Source organism: Eptatretus burgeri, chromosome 1 (assembly GCF_056783735.1).
Source record: "Eptatretus burgeri isolate ZD-2024b chromosome 1, Ebu_testis_v1, whole genome shotgun sequence".
NCBI lineage: Eukaryota > Metazoa > Chordata > Myxini > Myxiniformes > Myxinidae > Eptatretus > Eptatretus burgeri.
Window position 1 is genome coordinate 162,448,322 of NC_140961.1, and position 18,659 is coordinate 162,466,980.

At 46.9% G+C, this 18,659-nt stretch overlaps 1 protein-coding gene across 3 annotated transcripts in view; it reads right to left on the reverse strand.

The window, feature by feature from the left end:
* LOC147035896 (ras GTPase-activating protein nGAP-like) overlaps nt 1-7,288 on the reverse strand; it is a 95,075-nt gene extending 87,787 nt beyond the window's left edge. For all 3 annotated transcript variants that reach the window (XR_015049748.1, XM_085847931.1, XM_085847936.1), the window contains exons 1-2: nt 7,037-7,288; nt 6,769-6,914 (exon numbers count right to left, since the gene is read on the reverse strand). Coding sequence is in view for 2 of the 3 variants with exons in the window: in XM_085847931.1 (XP_085704057.1) it covers nt 6,769-6,844 (76 nt within the window). In the remaining variant the exon portion in view is untranslated. The remainder of the gene's footprint in view (nt 1-6,768; nt 6,915-7,036) is intronic.
* Between the last annotated feature and the right edge of the window lie 11,371 nt (nt 7,289-18,659).

Sequence of the window (18,659 nt, forward strand, 5' to 3'; positions counted from 1 at the left end):
CGTTCCACCGACGAACGGACAAGCAAACAGGAGGGATCGTCGCGACACTCATGTGCTCGGCCTACATACGCGGTCATGGCACAAGCAATTACATTCAATCAGTGAACGAGGTGTGACGGGCAACGTTTTGGAAACTCTCCTGACAATGGTCGGTGTTTAGTTGATGAAGTCCATTGCAAATGGGGTACAAATTGGCTCGAGCGACCAAAAATTAGGTCTCGTAAACAGATGTTACACCAACGGCATTAAACAATAAAAGCTCACGACACAAGCTGTCAGACATTCGTCAAGGCAGTTGGGGTGGATAGCATTAGTACAGGCCGATATTTAGTCACGTGACAGTCGAGGTTGCACAATCTGTGGAGATATTGCACGAAGAGAAGTGAACGGTGTGAGTGAGCACCTCCGTCGAGTGCACTCCAGGTACACCCGCCAGAGGAGATTGCCTACACAAAGGCAGTTAGGGTCGTTTCCCCTCGAAACCGACAGTGTTGGCTTTCTCACAATCCAGCCATGGGAAAGGTGTTGCCTCCGGTCCACAGACACCAAAGAACAATTGATGATTCCTGCGGTTCCTGAGCGATGTACAATGTACACAATCTGTGCACAAAGCCAGAACCGTTCCTTTCCAGAAAATCCTCCCCCCCCCCCCCACCATCTATGAACCCCATCTATCGTCAGACCACCACCAGACATATCCAAGCAGAACCTGAGATATACAATCACATCTCAGTATCACGGGAAACAAATATATATATATATATATATCTATATATATATATATATATATATATATATATATATATATATATATATATATATATATATATATATATATATATATATATATATATATATATATCACAAGAGAGGTGTGAGCGTGTGCGTGGCTCTTCATCAAACTTTTAGAGGTTCATTGGTGAGGACTGGGGAGTGTTATGGACAAAAATAATTATTATTATTTTAATTTTTCTTTTTAAATCGCTCAAAAGTGTCGATACCTTTGTAGCTCTGTGAAAGGTAATGTTAAATGATTCCCGATCCCAGTGCTTAGTGGGTGTATGAATGTGTTTTCGGCCCCACAGAAAAACTAAAAAAAAACTGATTTCTTCAAAATGCCAGCAGGATTAGAATGGAGAACAGCACCGGGCAATGCCGGCTACCCCTGCAACTAGTCCTCGATGAAAGAGTGCAAACTTCCAGCGCGACTCGAAAATCGGCAGAGAGGCTTTTGGGGGTAAGTCTGCTCCGCCGAGAATCGAAAATCACTCCCATATTGAATCTTTCGCCGTCCACACAACAATCAAATAAAACACAATGACATCTCATGAGTCACGGCATTCCCAGGGCAATACATTCCCACAGCCTCGGCACAATAAAACCTTTAACGTGGCCCTCGGCTCCGCGCCACACATTGTGCCATCACGTCCGGGACACGATCCAAGGAGAGATGAACTTTTACACCAAGTCAGCAACCGCCACGTCTTCCCCTCAGGGTTAGTCCACCTTTGTCGCCAATGAACGAATCAATACACGTGCTTTCGATCGATCGAACAGATTCGGGGTTTGATTTTGGTTTTCTTCGATCCCACGGCTTGTCCTCTTTATCCATCCATCCATCGGGACCATACTCTGTGCAGATCGTCGGTGCTGACTCAGCAGTCTCCTGGGATGTTGGGCACAATCCTGGATGGGTCGCCACTCCGACGCAGGATACTCGAATGGCTCAATCATCCCAGCAAGCTGGTACTCATTTCACCGACCTCTAAAAGATGACAGGCTGAGTCAACCCTGCCTGGTATTAATTGAACGGACGAGCAGGATTCAAACTCAGGACCATGTAGGATCCCAAGCCCACCACCCTAACCATTAAGCCAACACCAGACTTTTTTTTTTAACCAACCTTGTTGTTTGCCAGATTTATAACTGTTGCCTGGGTTTGTAACACTTTTATGCACAACAGCCGATTTGCAGTCACCAAGGGTTGACCATCACAACAAGGACCATTTCATACTCTCCTTCATTGGTGGTGGTTAGTGGTTCTTTTGGTGGCAGGTTTCTGAATTTGTTTCAGGGAAACTTCATAAAACACGGTACAAAGAGCATACTTTGTTTGGAACTCCTTACCTTGGGGAACATTAACTTATCCAATGAGTGAACGATATGTTGAAAGAAGCCAAAAGGGAGACGTGATTACAAGAGGCACGCGAATCAGGAACGTCTCGGTGGATATGAACGTTTGGAGAACAATGGGATCATCAACAAACTGCAAAACAGATACTTCACACTACCCTCCTCCCAATTATTATTTAATTTTTGATTATTTTGTTTTTTTTTGAACAAGTAGTACGGTTCGTGTCAATTTGAAGCAAACAACCTTAATCTTTTATCCCGTCCTATCCGTCCCAACAATAGACCATTGTGTGACGTTGCTATTCCAGGACAAGTGTGCAAACTTAGTACCAAGCATTGAGAGCACCGCTAACAAACATTGTTTTTCAGCACCACCTCGTGAAGACCCCGATCCGAAGTGTCCCCCCGACCGTCGAGGATCGTCCCGAGCATCGTGTTGGCGATCCCATTGGAAATTGACTGGACTGTCGGTGCCCACGTCCTCTCCAAATTTGGGAAGGAGTCGATGACGTGGGTAACCGGAACACGATGGCACACTCTGTTTAAAATGGAAGGTGGGCTCTTCAACGTCCGCCGAATCTTTCAAACGAGTTCACCAACAAACTCAGTCCACTGCAGAACGAAGGCCTCCCTCCCTCAACGTGACATTGGAATTTTGTCAACAGCAGAAAGGTAACAAACCCTTGAAAGGCCGAGGAGTAGGAAACCAAAGGAAGACAGAACCCTCGCCAACTCTGAATGACAAGCATAGCGAGTGCAACGCGTCAAAGACCTTCAAGATGACATCACAACCGAACTCTACGTACTGTATTATAAATAAAATGAAGAGAACGAGTGTGAAATAGCCTTTGTTAGGGGGAGCGTACATGCTCCAGGATGTGTCACACACTCCAAATGGCTCATCCTGCAGGAATGCATCGAACACAGACACACGAACAGCTCAGCCGATGCACTTGTAATCGGCCGGAAGTTTCGCCAACCGGCTGTCTGCCTTCTTTGATGAATGTAGATGAACCTCGTGATGGACAGACTTGTATACACACTATTGAGCATTCAGTGAACGGACAAAAGCGACTTCCACATAGAGTACTAAATGACTCAACACGGAACAGCTCTTTAAAGCACTTACTGCCACTGAAAAGTAATTAATGAGCCACAAACAAAGAAAACCCATCAACAGTTAACATGAGAATTGTAGGAAAGGTCTTGCGGTTACAGTTTGTTTCACCATCTCAGAAAGAACGACCAATCAATCAGGAAGTGTTGAACCCAAAGCAAATGGTGTGAGGGCCCCGTGTCGGTGTGCGATCTGGAACGTGATGCGGTACACGGGGCCAAGCTAAGCAACATACGAGGGTCTTCAATAGGCAATATGCCCGCACCAGACAAGCACCGACATGAACACAGCCACGCGTTGAGTACACACAAAATATTGATTTCCTTAGCAACAGAGGAGAAAAAAACAACACCAGGCTATCCAAATCAGAGTTACACAGAAACCCAGGCTATCCAAATCAGGAGATACACAGAAACCCAGGCTATCCAAATCAGGAGATACACAGAAACCCAGGCTATCCAAATCAGGAGATACACAGAAACCCAGGCTATCCAAATCAGGAGATACACGGAAACCCAGGCTATCCAAATCAGGAGATACACGGAAACCCAGGCTATCCAAATCAGGAGATACACGGAAACCCAGGCTATCCAAATCAGGAGATACACGGAAACCCAGGCTATCCAAATCAGGAGATACACGGAAACCCAGGCTATCCAAATCAGGAGATACACGGAAACCCAGGCTATCCAAATCAGGAGATACACGGAAACCCAGGCTATCCAAATCAGGAGATACACGGAAACCCAGGCTATCCAAATCAGGAGATACACGGAAACCCAGGCTATCCAAATCAGGAGATACACGGAAACCCAGGCTATCCAAATCAGGAGATACACGGAAACCCAGGCTATCCAAATCAGGAGATACACGGAAACCCAGGCTATCCAAATCAGGAGATACACGGAAACCCAGGCTATCCAAATCAGGAGATGCACGGAAACCCAGACAGTGGAGGAAGGCAAGTTGGTTCAAACATTCTTGTAATTTCATATCAACGTCTCATCTTTCCACCTGGCCGACACAAGAGTCTGCTTGGCTGACCTTTACTCTTTAAAACATTACCCCTTGTTTGTTCTCCATGGTAATTCAGTGTTGTGTATCATTTCCTCTTTGACCTGGTATGAACATTTTTCACAAAAAGACTTGCTGATCCCTCCTTCACAAATAATAGCAAAACGATGATAAGATATCCAGCATGGTACAAACTACAAACATTCCAAAGTGAAACATTTCCATCTGGATTTTAAAACCGACTCAGCCACAAAATAACATTATTCCAGAAAAATTCCTTACAAGAACGGTGGAGAGGTGGAGGGGTGGAGAGGTGCAGAGGTGGAGAGGTGCAGAGGTGGAGAGGTGCAGAGGTGCAGAGGTGGAGAGGTGCAGAGGTGGAGAGGTGGAGAGGTGGAGAGGTGGAGAGGTGCAGAGGTGGAGAGGTGCAGAGGTGCAGAGGTGCAGAGGTGCAGAGGTGGAGAGGTGGAGAGGTGGAGAGGTGGAGAGGTGGAGAGGTGGAGAGGTGGAGAGGTGGAGAGGTGGAGAGGTGGAAAGGTGGAGGGGTGCAGAGGTGCAGAGGTGCAGAGGTGCAGAGGTGGAGAGGTGCAGAGGTGGAGAGGTGGAGAGGTGGAGAGGTGGAGAGGTGCAGAGGTGGACGGGTGGAGGGGTGGAGGGGTGGAGAGGTGGAGAGGTGCAGAGGTGGAGAGGTGGAGAGGTGGAGAGGTGGAGAGGTGGAGAGGTGGAGAGGTGGAGAGGTGGAGGGGTGCAGAGGTGCAGAGGTGCAGAGGTGGAGAGGTGGAGAGGTGGAAAGGTGCAGAGGTGCAGAGGTGCAGAGGTGGAGAGGTGGAGAGGTGGAGAGGTGGAGAGGTAATGCAGCAGAACATGAGCTATTGCTATTTGCATGACAATTTCCAGGGTTGAGAGATTTTGGACTTTGGTGAAGTTGGAAAAGTGAAAAGGGGGGAGGGGTTGATCGTGACAGTGGGAATAAGGAGAGAGGTTGACAGTAAAAGTGGCGTAAATACAGGATGATGGTGAAGTTGGGAGAAAGTGGGGGGGGGAGAGTTGATGGTGAAGTTGGGAGAAAGGTGGGGGGGGGGAGAGTTGATGGTGAAGTTGGGAGGAAAGGGGGAAGAGTTGATGGAAAAGATGTGGGTAAATGTGGGATGATGATGAAGTTGTGGGTAAAGAGGGGGTTTATGGTAAAGGTGGGGGTAAATGTGGGAAGATGATGAAGTTGTGGGTAAAGAGGGGAGTTTATGGTAAAGGTGGGGGTAAATGTGGGATGATGATGAAGTTGTGGGTAAAGAGGGGGTTTATGGTAAAGGTGGGGGTAAATGTGGGATGATGATGAAGTTGTGGGTAAAGAGGGGGTTTATGGTAAAGGTGGGGGTAAATGTGGGAAGATGGTGAAGTTGGGAGAAAGGAGGGAGAGTTGATGGTAAAGGTGGGGTAAATGTGGGATGATGGTGAAGTTGTGGGTAAAGAGGGGGTGATGGTAAAGATGGGGGGTAAATGTGGGATGATGGTGAAGCTGTGAGTAAAGAAGGGGTTGATGGTAAAGGTGGGGGTAAATGTGGGATGATGGTGAAGTTGGGAGTAAAGAGGGGGGTTTATGGTAAGGGTGGGGTAAATGTGGGATGATGGTGAAGTTGTGGGTAAAGAGGGGGTGATGGTAAAGATGGGGGTAAATGTGGGATGATGGTGAAGTTGTGGGTAAAGAGGGGGTGATGGTAAAGATGGGGGTAAATGTGGGATGATGGTGAAGTTGGGAGTAAAGAGGGGGTGATGGTAAAGGTGGGGGTAAATGTGGGATGATGGTGAAGTTGGGAGTAAAGAGGGGGTGATGGTAAAGGTGGGGGTAAATGTGGGATGATGGTGAAGTTGGGAGTAAAGAGGCAGGTGATGGTAAACGTGGGGGTAAATGTGGGATGATGGTGAAGTTGTGGGTAAAGAGGGGGTTGATGGTGAAGTTGTGGGTAAAGAGGGGGGTTGATGGTGAAGTTGTGAGTAAAGAGGGGGGTTGATGGTAAAGATGGGAGAAATATGGGATGATGTTGAAGTTTGGAGTAAAGAGGGGGGTGATGGTAAAGGTGGGGGTAAAGAGGGGGGCTGATGGTTATGTCGGTCGGGGTAAATGAAGGGGGTATTCGATGTATGGAAACAATATCCCCACGGTCCAGTTCGTCAGACAGAATGCAAGGGAGCCAAAGGGGATGTCAAACTACAGGACATTTTCCATGTCGATGGACAGACAACAAGGAGCAAAACAGGAAACAAAATGTAACAATGAAAAGAGGAATTGTGGGGGAATGTACGGAAGGGTAGAGGGGGGAAATGGGGGAAATAAGAGTTCCAACAGACATGGAAAGCCAACGTCGAGCAGACAGGACATGTCGGCACAAGATGGGACGCCAACAGACAGTCAGACAGAGAGACATCCAAAGTACACCGCGGGTACAGGTAAGGAGAGACCGGTGCAGACAGCGACGGACATCGACAAAGAGCCAATGCTCACTCACCGTACAGTCGGAGCCACCCGTGTTGCAGACAAGAGGCGAGACAGGCAAGCGCCTCGGCGTCCATCTTCCCGTCCATGTCGGGCACAAAGACAAACGTTGCGGTGTGAAGAAGAGGAACGTTGAGTAGAAGGACGGACGTCGGACAGCTTGGAGAGACACGTGCGGATGGGAAGGACAGATGAAAGACTTCATTAGAACGTGTACAGGAGTGCGAGGGAAATGATCGACAACGTGGGGACAATTAGAACAATGTGAATCGTGAAAATACCACAATGAATCAGGTGATCGAGGCGGGCGGACAAGGGCGGACAAGGACGGACAAGCTGTCACTGAGTCCCGCCGTCCCAGACAGCGACTGGACACCCTTCAAGATGCAAATCCGCGTCCATGTCTCGTTTTTATCCGTTCCATGTGAACCGAGCCTGTCCCTTGCTTTCTCTGTGTCCCTCTGACTTTATTTCTATTTCTGTCTCACTCGTTTCCCACTCCGGCGTTGCTTGGGAGGCGAATCAAGGCCGACCAATCGATAGCCGAACGCACGATGCATTTGAGCGATCGTCGTGACGAGCGTCGATCGATCTTTTCGGCAAGCGACTACAAAGTCGAGTATCCACAAGATGACGTTAAAAACGGACTCCGATGTTAATGTTTCAAAGTTAACGATAAATCGGTTCAATTTTACTACTTTTTTATATCATTATCATTATTATTATTATTAATATTATCATTATTTTATTATTGGTTTACCTCACAGTTTTTTTTTGGTTTCCTTTTACTGGTTTATGATTCTTTGATTATTTTAATTTTTAAAAATGTTTTTAATTGCCTGTTGCCGTTGGATTTGATTCAATGTTTCGTGTTATTTGTTCATGTGGTCTCGGATCTCGATCCCTGGGTGATCGGTGGCCGTTGGAAATGGCCGTTATTTCCGAATAATTCCCTTTTATTGCTCTGCTACTGTATATACTGTACTCATCATGACTGGTACTGTGTATACTGTACTCATCATGACTGGTACTGTGTATACTGTACTCATCATGACTGGTACTGTGTATACTGTACGCATCATGACTGGTACTGTGTATACTGTACGCATCATGACTGGTACTGTGTATACTGTACGCATCATGACTGGTACTGTATATACTGTACTCATCATGACTGGTACTGTGTATACTGTACGCATCATGACTGGTACTGTGTATACTGTACTCATCATGACTGGTACTGTGTATACTGTACTCATCATGACTGGTACTGTGTATACTGTACTCGTCATGACTGGTACTGTGTATACTGTACTCATCATGACTGGTACTGTGTATACTGTACTCATCATGACTGGTACTGTGTATACTGTACTCATCATGACTGGTACTGTGTATACTGTACTCATCATGACTGGTACTGTGTATACTGTACGCATCATGACTGGTACTGTGTATACTGTACTCATCATGACTGGTACTGTGTATACTGTACTCATCATGACTGGTACTGTGTATACTGTACTCATCATGACTGGTACTGTGTATACTGTACGCATCATGACTGGTACTGTGTATACTGTACGCATCATGACTGGTACTGTATATACTGTACTCGTCGTGACTGGTACTGTGTATACTGTACTCATCATGACTGGTACTGTGTATACTGTACTCGTCATGACTGGTACTGTGTATACTGTACTCATCATGACTGGTACTGTGTATACTGTACTCATCATGACTGGTACTGTGTATACTGTACTCATCATGACTGGTACTGTGTATACTGTACTCATCATGACTGGTACTGTGTATACTGTACGCATCATGACTGGTACTGTGTATACTGTACTCATCATGACTGGTACTGTGTATACTGTACTCATCATGACTGGTACTGTGTATACTGTACTCATCATGACTGGTACTGTGTATACTGTACGCATCATGACTGGTACTGTATATACTGTACTCGTCATGACTGATACTGTATACACTGCACTCGTCATGACTGATACTGTATACACTGCACTCATCATGCCTGGTACTGTATATACTGCACTCGTGATGACTGGTACTGCATATACTGTACACATGCGTGGCAGTGTATTTACTGTACTCATGACAACTACTGCATATACTGTACTCATCATGGGTGACACTGTATATACTGTACTCATCGTGATCGACACTGTATATACTGTACTCGCCGTGACTGGTACTGTATACACTGTTCCCGCGATGACTGGTACTGCATATACTGTACTCATGCATGGTACTGTATATACTGTACCCATGACAAGTACTGTACATACTGTACTCACCATGGTCGATACTGTAGATACTGTACTCGTCGTGACTGGTACTGTAGATACTGTACTCGTCGTGACTGGTACTGTAGATACTGTACTCATCGTGACTGGTACTGTATAGACTGTATTCATCACGACTAGAACTGTATACACTGTACTCAGCATGACTGGTACTGTGTATACTGTACTCATCATGACTGGTACTGTGTATACTGTACTCATCATGACTGGTACTGTGTATACTGTACTCAGCATGACTGGTACTGTATATACTGTACTCGTCATGACTGATACTGTATACACTGTACGCATCATGCCTGGTACTGTATATACTGCACTCGTGATGACTGGTACTGCATAAACTGTACACATGCGTGGCACTGTATATACTGTACCCATGACAACTACTGTATATGCTGTACTCATCACAGGTGATACTGTATATACTGTACTCATCGAGATCGACACTGTATATGCTGTACTCACCGTGACTGGTACTGTATACACTGTACCCGTGATGACTGGCACAGCATATACTGTTCTCATGCATGGTACTGTATATACTGTACCCATGACAAGTACTGTACATACTGTACTCACCATGGCCATTACTGTAGATACTGTACTCGTCGTGGCTAGTACTGTAGATACTGTACTCGTCGTGACTGGTACTGTATAGACTGTACCCATCATGACTGGTACTGTGTATACTGTACACATTATGGACAGCACTGTACATACTGTACTACGCATTAATAGTACTGTATATACTGTATATACTGTACTCGTGGCTGGTACTGTATACACTGTACTCATCATGATCGGTACTGTATTCATTGTACTCATCATGGCTGATACTGTATATACTGTACTCATCATGACTGGTGCTGTATACACCATACTCAGCATGACTGGTACTGTATAGACTGTACTCATCATGACTAGTACTGTATATAAATGTACTCATCGTGGCTGGTACTGTATATACCGTATTCATCACGCCTGGTACTCTATATACTGCACTGATCATGGCTGGTACTGCATATACTGTACTCGGCATGACTGGTACTGTATGCACTGTCCTCATCATGCCTGGTACAGTATATGCTGTTCTCATCATACCTGGTACTGTATAGACTGTACTCATCATGACTGGTACTGTGTATACTGTACTCAGCATGACTGGTACTGTGTGCACTCTACTCTTCACGACTGGGACTATATATACTGTATTCATCATGACTAGTACTGTATATATTGTACTCATGACTGGGACTGCATAGACTGTATTCATCACGACTAGAACTGTATACACTGTACTCAGCATGACTGGTACTGTATACACAGTACTCATCATGACTGGGACTGTATATACTGTACTCGTGACTGGTACTGTATATACTGTACACATAATTACTGGTACTGTGTATACTGTATTCATCATGACTGGTACTGTGTATACTGTACTCATCATAACTGGTACTGTATACACTGTACTCAGCATGACTGGTACTGTATATACTGTACTCATCATGACTGGTACTGTATACACTGTACTCGGCATGACTGGTACTGTATATACAGCACTCATCATGGCTGGCACTGTACATACAGTACTCATCATGACTGGTACTGCATGTACTGTACTCATGTCTGGCACTGTATATATATACTGTACTCACCATGACTGGTACTGTACATACTGTAATCATCATGACTGTACTGTGTGCACTGTACTCATCATGACTGGCACTGTATACACTGTACTCATGGCTGGTACTGTATATATTGTACTCATCATGACTGGTACTGTATTCATCATGACTGGCACTGTGTATACTGTACTCATCATGACTGGTACTGTATACACTGTACTCGTCATGACCGGTACTGTATACACTGTACTCATCATGACCGGTACTGTATACACTGTACTCATCATGGCTGGTACTGTATATAGTGTACTCATCATGACTGGTACTGTGTGCACTGTACTCATCAAGACTGGTACTGTATTTCCTGTACTCATTATGATTGGCACTGTGTGCACTGTACTCATCATACCTGGTACCGTATACACTGTACTCTTCATGACTGGTACTGTACATACTGTAATCATCATGACTGGTACTGCGTGCAATGTACACATCATGACTGGTACTGTGTGCACTGTACTCATCATGACTGGTACTGCGAGCACTGTACTCATCATGACTGGTACTGTGTGCACTGTACTCATCAAGACTGGTACTGTATTTCCTGTACTCATTATGATTGGCACTGTGTGCACTGTACTCATCATACCTGGTACCGTATACACTGTACTCTTCATGACTGGTACTGTACATACTGTAATCATCATGACTGGTACTGCGTGCAATGTACACATCATGACTGGTACTGTGTGCACTGTACTCATCATGACTGGTACTGCGAGCACTGTACTCATCATGACTGGTACTGTGTGCACTGTACTTATGCTACATTTTGTACTGTACTCATCACCACTGGCACTATGTGTACTGTACTGAACATGACTGCTACTGTACATACTGTCGGACCCCGTTATTCACAGGGGATAGATTCCTTTAAAATATGGGGGCTGTTGTTTTTTGTTGTTGTTTTGTTTTTTAATAATTACTTTTTTTTAACTTTGCCCCAGCTGGAGGAAGAACAATTACACAAAACAAATCAAGGGCGCAATGTAACAAAGGGGAAGAGCAGGGCAGAGGGAGAAAGTAAATGGAGAGACAAACGAGGGATGCAGGTAATGGTGAGGGATAAGGGAGAAGGCAAAGGGGACACAATGTGGATATTTGAACAAAATTGTGTTTTATTCGTTGATTTTCTCAAGGTCTGAGCAGAGGGGAGAGGCTGCTGCCTATCTGGAAGTTTGGAGAGCAAGGCAGGATGCCAGACTGTATCAAAAGCTCGACATGTGTGCAGAGAGACGGCCCTGATCTCATGTCTGATGTGGAGGGCCTCCACCATTGCACGGAGAGTAGAAGCAGCATGTCCAAAGTTGAATGACCGGGTCTGAATATCCGAATTGATGATCCGCGATGAGGCTGTTGGAGAAAAGGAGTGATTTTATGTCAACTATGATGATGGATTCCATGACCTTGCTGATGATTGGAAGTAAAGTAAGCTAATTGGGTTGTAGTTGAGGGATCCGTTTTTGCACGTTTTTATGTAATGCTGTGATTTTGGCTAATTTCCAAGTTTTTTGGGTGGGGGAGGTTTGTATACCTTGTCAAGGCTCATATGAAAGCGAACGCACAGCAAGGGGGCATGAGACGAGAGGGGTGGGAGAGAGAAGGACAAAACAGTGGGGAACAGAGACATTAGGAGATCTGCGGAAGGGAGAAGGATGGGGTGGGGAAGATGGGGAACACAAGATAGACATTACGGGGACTTTCAGGAAGGAAAGCAGGGAATTTGAAGGAGGTGTGTTTGGTGCGGATTAACGGGGGTAGAAAAGTTCGAGGATTTGGATGGGGGACGATAAGACGTGGTTGTGAACAGCTGTTTTGAAGGCCGAGCAAGAAGAATTGGATTGAACAGAGTGAGGGAGTTTGTTCCAAAGGCGGGAAAAAAAAGAGGAATGAAAGAGTGAAGGTGAGCAGTGATTCGTGATTTTGGTAGTTTTACCAGGAGGGCATTGTTGGCAGATCTTCAGTGCCCTGCAGAAATATGGTGGTGACATATGGCAGACACAGCAGAAGGAGGGTGAAACCGTAGAGGAGACAGTAGAAGACAGAAAGACCACCGACCTGCCTGCGGTGAGAGAGAGTGAAAGGCCCAAAGACTCAGGCTCATTGCGGGAGATACCGATGATCCTAAGTGCCTTGGTTTCCACAGCGTGAAGCCGAGAAAGGTGAGAGGCAGGAGCACCAGCCCAGAGGGAGAGCAGTACTCCATCAGGCTGCGGACGAAAGCTTTGTATGTGGTCAGGAGCTCAGATGGGCTGAGGAAGGACTTTGCACGATGGAGGATTCCCAGTCGGCGACTGGCTTTGGAGGCCAGGTTGGAAATGTGGCTTTCCCAGGAAAGATCATGGCAGATAGTGAGACCCAGAATCTTGAACAGGACTTCTTCCAGAGGATTGTTGAGAAAGTAGATGGAGGGGGGATTCCAAACCGTCCTTACGGAGAGACACAGTGAGAGTGTAAGATTTGTCCGGATTGAAAGACATGCTCCACGTGTTGGACCAGTTTTTGATTTTACCCAGATCTGCAGTAATTCAGTAACCCGGTTTTAGTAACCCGGTTTTAGGACCAGCAGAGAAGATAACTGAGAAGGAAGTTGAGGAAGCTATAAGAGCAATGAAGAGTAGAAAAGCAGGAGGGCCGACGGTAGTTGTGGGAGATATGTTGAAGGCAGCGGGAAGTTGGGGTGTGAAGAGAATGACAGAGATCTGTAATCTGGTGGTGAAAGAAGGCCGCATTCCAGTGGATTGGGAACTGAGTACCCTCGTCCCTCTGTACAAGGGGAAAGGTGACCCTCTGGACTGTGGCTCCTATAGAGCAATAAAGTTATTGGAGCATGGAATGAAGGTATTGGAAAGGGTGTTGGAGAAGAGGATAAGGAAGAAGGTAAAGATTGACGAAATGCAGTTTGGATTTATGCCAGGAAGAGGAACGACAGATGCAATTTTTATTGTAAGGCAGTTGCAGGAGAAGTACATGGAGAAGAGGAAGAAGTTGTTTTTTGGGTTTGTTGATCAGGAGAAAGCATTTGATAGGGTTCCACGTGAAGTTATGACATGGGCATTGAGGAAGTTAGGAGTGGAGGAATGGTTGATCAGAGTAGTGATGGCCATGTACGAGAGAGCACGCACAGCTGTAAGGACGAAGGATGGGAACAGTGGTGAGTTTGAGGTGAGGGTAGGAGTGCACCAGGGGTCGGTACTAAGTCCACTTCTGTTTGTAGTTGTGATGGAGGTGCTGGCTCGGAGGGTAAAGGAGGGTTTACCTTGGGAGCTGCTGTATGCAGATGATCTGGTGTTGATTGCAGAGAGTATGGATGGACTGAAGGAGAAGATGAACAAGTGGAAGGAATGTTCGGAGGCAAAAGGGTTGAAGGTGAATATCGGAAAGACGAAGGTGATGGCAAGTGGTAAAGCATGTGGTGAGGTGGAAAGGACTGGGAAGTGGCCGTGTGCTGTGTGCAGGAAGGGTGTCGGAGTGAACTCCATTCAGTGTGCAATGTGTGCTGAATGTGTTCATCGAAAATGTAGTGGGGTGAGAGGGTCATTCACCAGTGTGGCAGCTACATTCAAGTGTAAGGTGTGCATAGAGGGAGCAGCAGATGAAGGAATTGTTGAGTTGGATCTTGGAGATGGTGTGAAGCTGGAAGGGGTGAAAACATTTTGCTATCTCGGAGACATGCTGAATGGAGAAGGTGGATCAGACTCTTCAACGGTTGCTAGAGTGAGATGTGCATGGAAGAAGTTTCGGGAACTGAGTGGCGTGCTGACGAAGAGGGGAGTGTCGTTGAAGCTGAAGGGAAAGGTGTATGCTTCATGTGTGAGGAGTACGATGATTTATGGGAGTGAGACATGGGTACTGAACATGGAGCAGCAACAAAGGCTGGAAAGGGTGGAAATGAGAATGGTTCGGTGGATGTGTGGAGTATCGTTGAGAGAGAGGAAGGCAAATGATGACTTCCGGAAGATGATAGGGATAGAGTCTGTGATGGAGGTTGTGAAGAGAAACAGGTTGAGATGGTTGGGTCATGTGTTGAGGAAGGATGAAAGTGACTGGGTGAGAGGAGTGTTGGAAATGAGTGTAGTCGGAAGTAGAGGACGGGGAAGACCGAGAAAAACTTGGCTAAATGTGGTGGAAGAGGAAATGTGGGCAAGGGGATTAAGAAGGGGAGATGCAGAAAACAGGGTAAAGTGGAGAAGATTGTCATGGGGCCTGCAAGGATAACCCCCGCTTTAGCAGGGAAAATGGTGTGTGTGTGTGTGTGTGTGTGTGTGTGTGTGTGTGTGTGTGGGTGTGTGTGTGGGTGTGTGTGTGTGTGTGTGTGTGTGTGTGTGTGTGTGTGTGTGTGTGTGTGTGTGTGTGTGTGTGTGTGTGTGTGTGTGTGTGTGTGCGCGTGCAGTGAGCGAAGAAGCTGCTGCTTGCCAGTCTGAGGGACGACAGATGGTACGGCAGAGTGTGGAGTCATCAGCAAAGAGATAGAGGATTTTACAGCGAGTCGAAGAGATCATTGATGAAAACCAGAAAAAGAACAGGGCCCAGAACACTGCCTTGAGGAACAGGACAGGAAGAGGGGATGAAAGAACTCCATTTAGGGCCACACGCTGGCTGCGACAGGAGAGGAAATCTGCGAGCCATGAGTGGAGATGGCCTTGGACACCACAGGAAGAGAGATTGGTGAGCAGGGCAAGGTGCCAGACTACGTCAAAAGCACAGGATATGTCGAGGGATATGACTGATTTCATGTCCGGCATTGAGGACCTCCATCCATTGTTGGGAGAGCAGAAGCCGCATATCCAGGGTAGAGTGACCTTGTCTGAAACCAAATTGATGATCGGAAATCAAGCCATTGGAAAAGTGGAAGGATTTAATGTCTGAAGCGATGATAGATTCCAAAACCTTGCTGATGATTGGGAGAAGGCTGATTGGTCTGTAGTTGCAGGGATCTGTTTTTGCACCTTTTGTTATACAGGGCAGTCATGTTTGCTGATTTCCAAGCAGATGGCAGATGACCTTGAGCAAATGAGAGGGTGAATAGAACAGAGAGAGGGTGAGCAAGACCAGAGGATCAGGTTTTTAGGACACGTGGGCTGATGCCGTCTGGACCTGTTACAGAATCTGAGTCGAGGTTTGACATCAAACTCTCCACCTTGTCAGGAGAAAAGGACACAGAGTCCAGGGACAGTTGGGTGCAACTGGCTAAGGTGGGTGCAGAAAGCGATGGGTTTTGGACACAAGATTTTGATGCAAACACAGAGTTTAGGCATTCAGCGTTTTCACGTGCGGTATCAGCAGTGCGGCCATTTGAGGTAAGGGAGGGGATGGAGGGGGGGCATACACCAGAAACAGATTTGATTAGACGCCCCCAGGATTTGGAGGAGGGAGAGAGGTTTGAGAGTTTAGACTTGAGCTTCGAAAGATGTTGTTTTCTGGCTCGACTGAGGGTAGATACACACTTGTTCTGAGCTGTATGGAAGGAACTGAGATTAACCTCAGTTGGATTTGCTTTCCATGAGGCAAAGGCAACTTCTCAGGTGGATATAGGAGACCATACCTGAAGTGTAAAAAAAAAAAAAGTCATAATAATATTAGTAAACAATAATAAAAAACTGTGAATGTAGAAACAGGTCACACTTTATGACTTGCGAATGCGTAGGGTCTGCAAATCTCGAATCCTTCAATAGCGGGATCCGACAGTACTTATCATGACTGATACTGTTTATACTTGTCAAGTCTGGTACTGTGGTTACTGATTCTGATGGGTACTGTCATATGGTATTGGCAAAGCCAAAAAACGAACAAAGAACCGGAGAAAACTAAATAACTGAAATATTGTTGCGGATTCGCGCCCGCCGGCGTGCGAGCGGCCACGTAACTCGAATCGCGGCACGTCGCCCACCGGACGGACAATCCCGTCGTGACCCTCTCGGACTAACGCCGGGAACTAGTCACGGGTGGGCCTTTCGGCCTCACCACGATCGTGCCAATCGGCCCCCCGCGTGGGATAGGGTTGCTCGCCAAATTCGACCTACCTAAGTACCCACACGGAGGGTAGACCGGGCGATCGCACCTCGCCGCAGGTCGACTTCGGACATGGGCCACTTTAAGCGACCCGTTCCGTACTATCGGGATAACCGAGCGGTGTTATCGTCAACCTCGACGGTTCGATTAATTATTGGGCGTATTTAGCCCACGACCAACCCTTTACGTGAAGTAAGATGGAGATTCAATAAAAGAAAAGACGAAGCGAAACGGGAAAAACAGTTCAACATAAAGCACATTTATTCCGCGGCAAACGGAAAGCACACATATACAATTATACACCAAAAGCAAATGTAAAAGTAGAAGAAACACAACAATTCTGCACAAAAAGCAAATGCAACAAAAGAAAAACACACTGCAGATCTACTACCGACTACCGAGCACACGGCAACACTTATACAGTTTTACTTCACAGACGGCGCCGACAACACATATACTCAAAGCAAAAGAAAAAGGAAGGGGCCACCCTCATCGACAAGGGGGCAGACGGGCCTGGGGCCGAGACCGCGTCGAGCCTACCCGTCTGGTAATGAGTCGCAAGATGGCGGCGGCGCCCCGACTCCGCGGGCCTCGCTGGCACTGCCTGGAATGGGGTGGGAACGGGGCCCCCTTCTCACACTATCTCAGCGTGGGGGGAAACAGGAGGGGGTTGTTGATGCTCGGGGGAAATAGGATATCTCGCTGGCTTGGGTCCCGCGACGAGCGACTCCACCGCGACCTCGGTCGCGTTACGGGCCTCCCCTCTCCGCAGCTCCCCGACTCTGACACGAGCGCAGACCTCCACGAAGATCCTTGGCTTCTCCAGCCTCCCCGGACCCCGACAGACACTCTCTCGACTGCCTTCGTCGCCGCCACAACTCTCCAACTCTCCCAATCTCCACTCTTCTCAACTCCGTCCAACTGCCTCGATTTGCTCCGCGCTCGGCGCTTTATAGTGCGACAGGAGAAATCATATGCAGATTTTTGGATCAGGAATCGCTCGGGGGCGGAGCCACGCTCCCCATTGGACAGAGGAAAAGTGGGCGTGAATGATTCTTGATCCGCGAATCTGCATATAATTTCTACTCCGACACACCTGGAGGCGGGGCCAAATCGCCCCACGCTCGCTGATAGGACGGAACAGAAGTGGGCGTGAATCGTTCTTGATCCGATTTCTCGGAAAGGCTGGTGTTTTTGCACCCGCTGCTCGGTGCGCGCCCTGTACGAGTCCAGGATCGGTGCCCACAAGCGGCGCGGGAATGGCGGTGATGCGATGGTTGCGAGAGCGAGATGTGACGGTAAAGGTCGTGGCTGTTGTTGTGAAGCGGCGTTGCGGTTGGTGGTTGTTGTGTGATGGCTGTTGAGACGTGGTTGGTGGTGGTTGTGGTGGTAGTAATGGCGGCTGGTCCAAAATAAAGATAGTAAAAGAAAAACGGCTATCTAAAAGGGTCGCAGCCCGAATGAATGACATTTATTCCCTCTAAACAACGGGTTTGGGCCTAACTACACATATACTTACAGAGATATCTCACCTAAGGGACCTGAATGGTGGTTTGCGAATTTCGTCAACCACAACAATATATTGCGACAGTTCTGCGAAACCGTCATTCCCCAAGGCAATAGCACACCTCATATAGTGGTTCCCAAGATAGTGATGTCGTTATTATTCGTGTTTGATAGCCCTTCCCTTATGTGTAATGGGTGTCTGGGTCAACATGCGTTGTGTGGAATTGGGCAGGTTTTTTACCCCCTTCTTTTCCTGTCTTGCTTCTCTGCACACGAGCTTCTCCTTCAGGTATGCATACAGCTCGTTAGCATACGTGCGCCAATTCCCATTTGAAAGGCGTGCCATTATTCAAGGG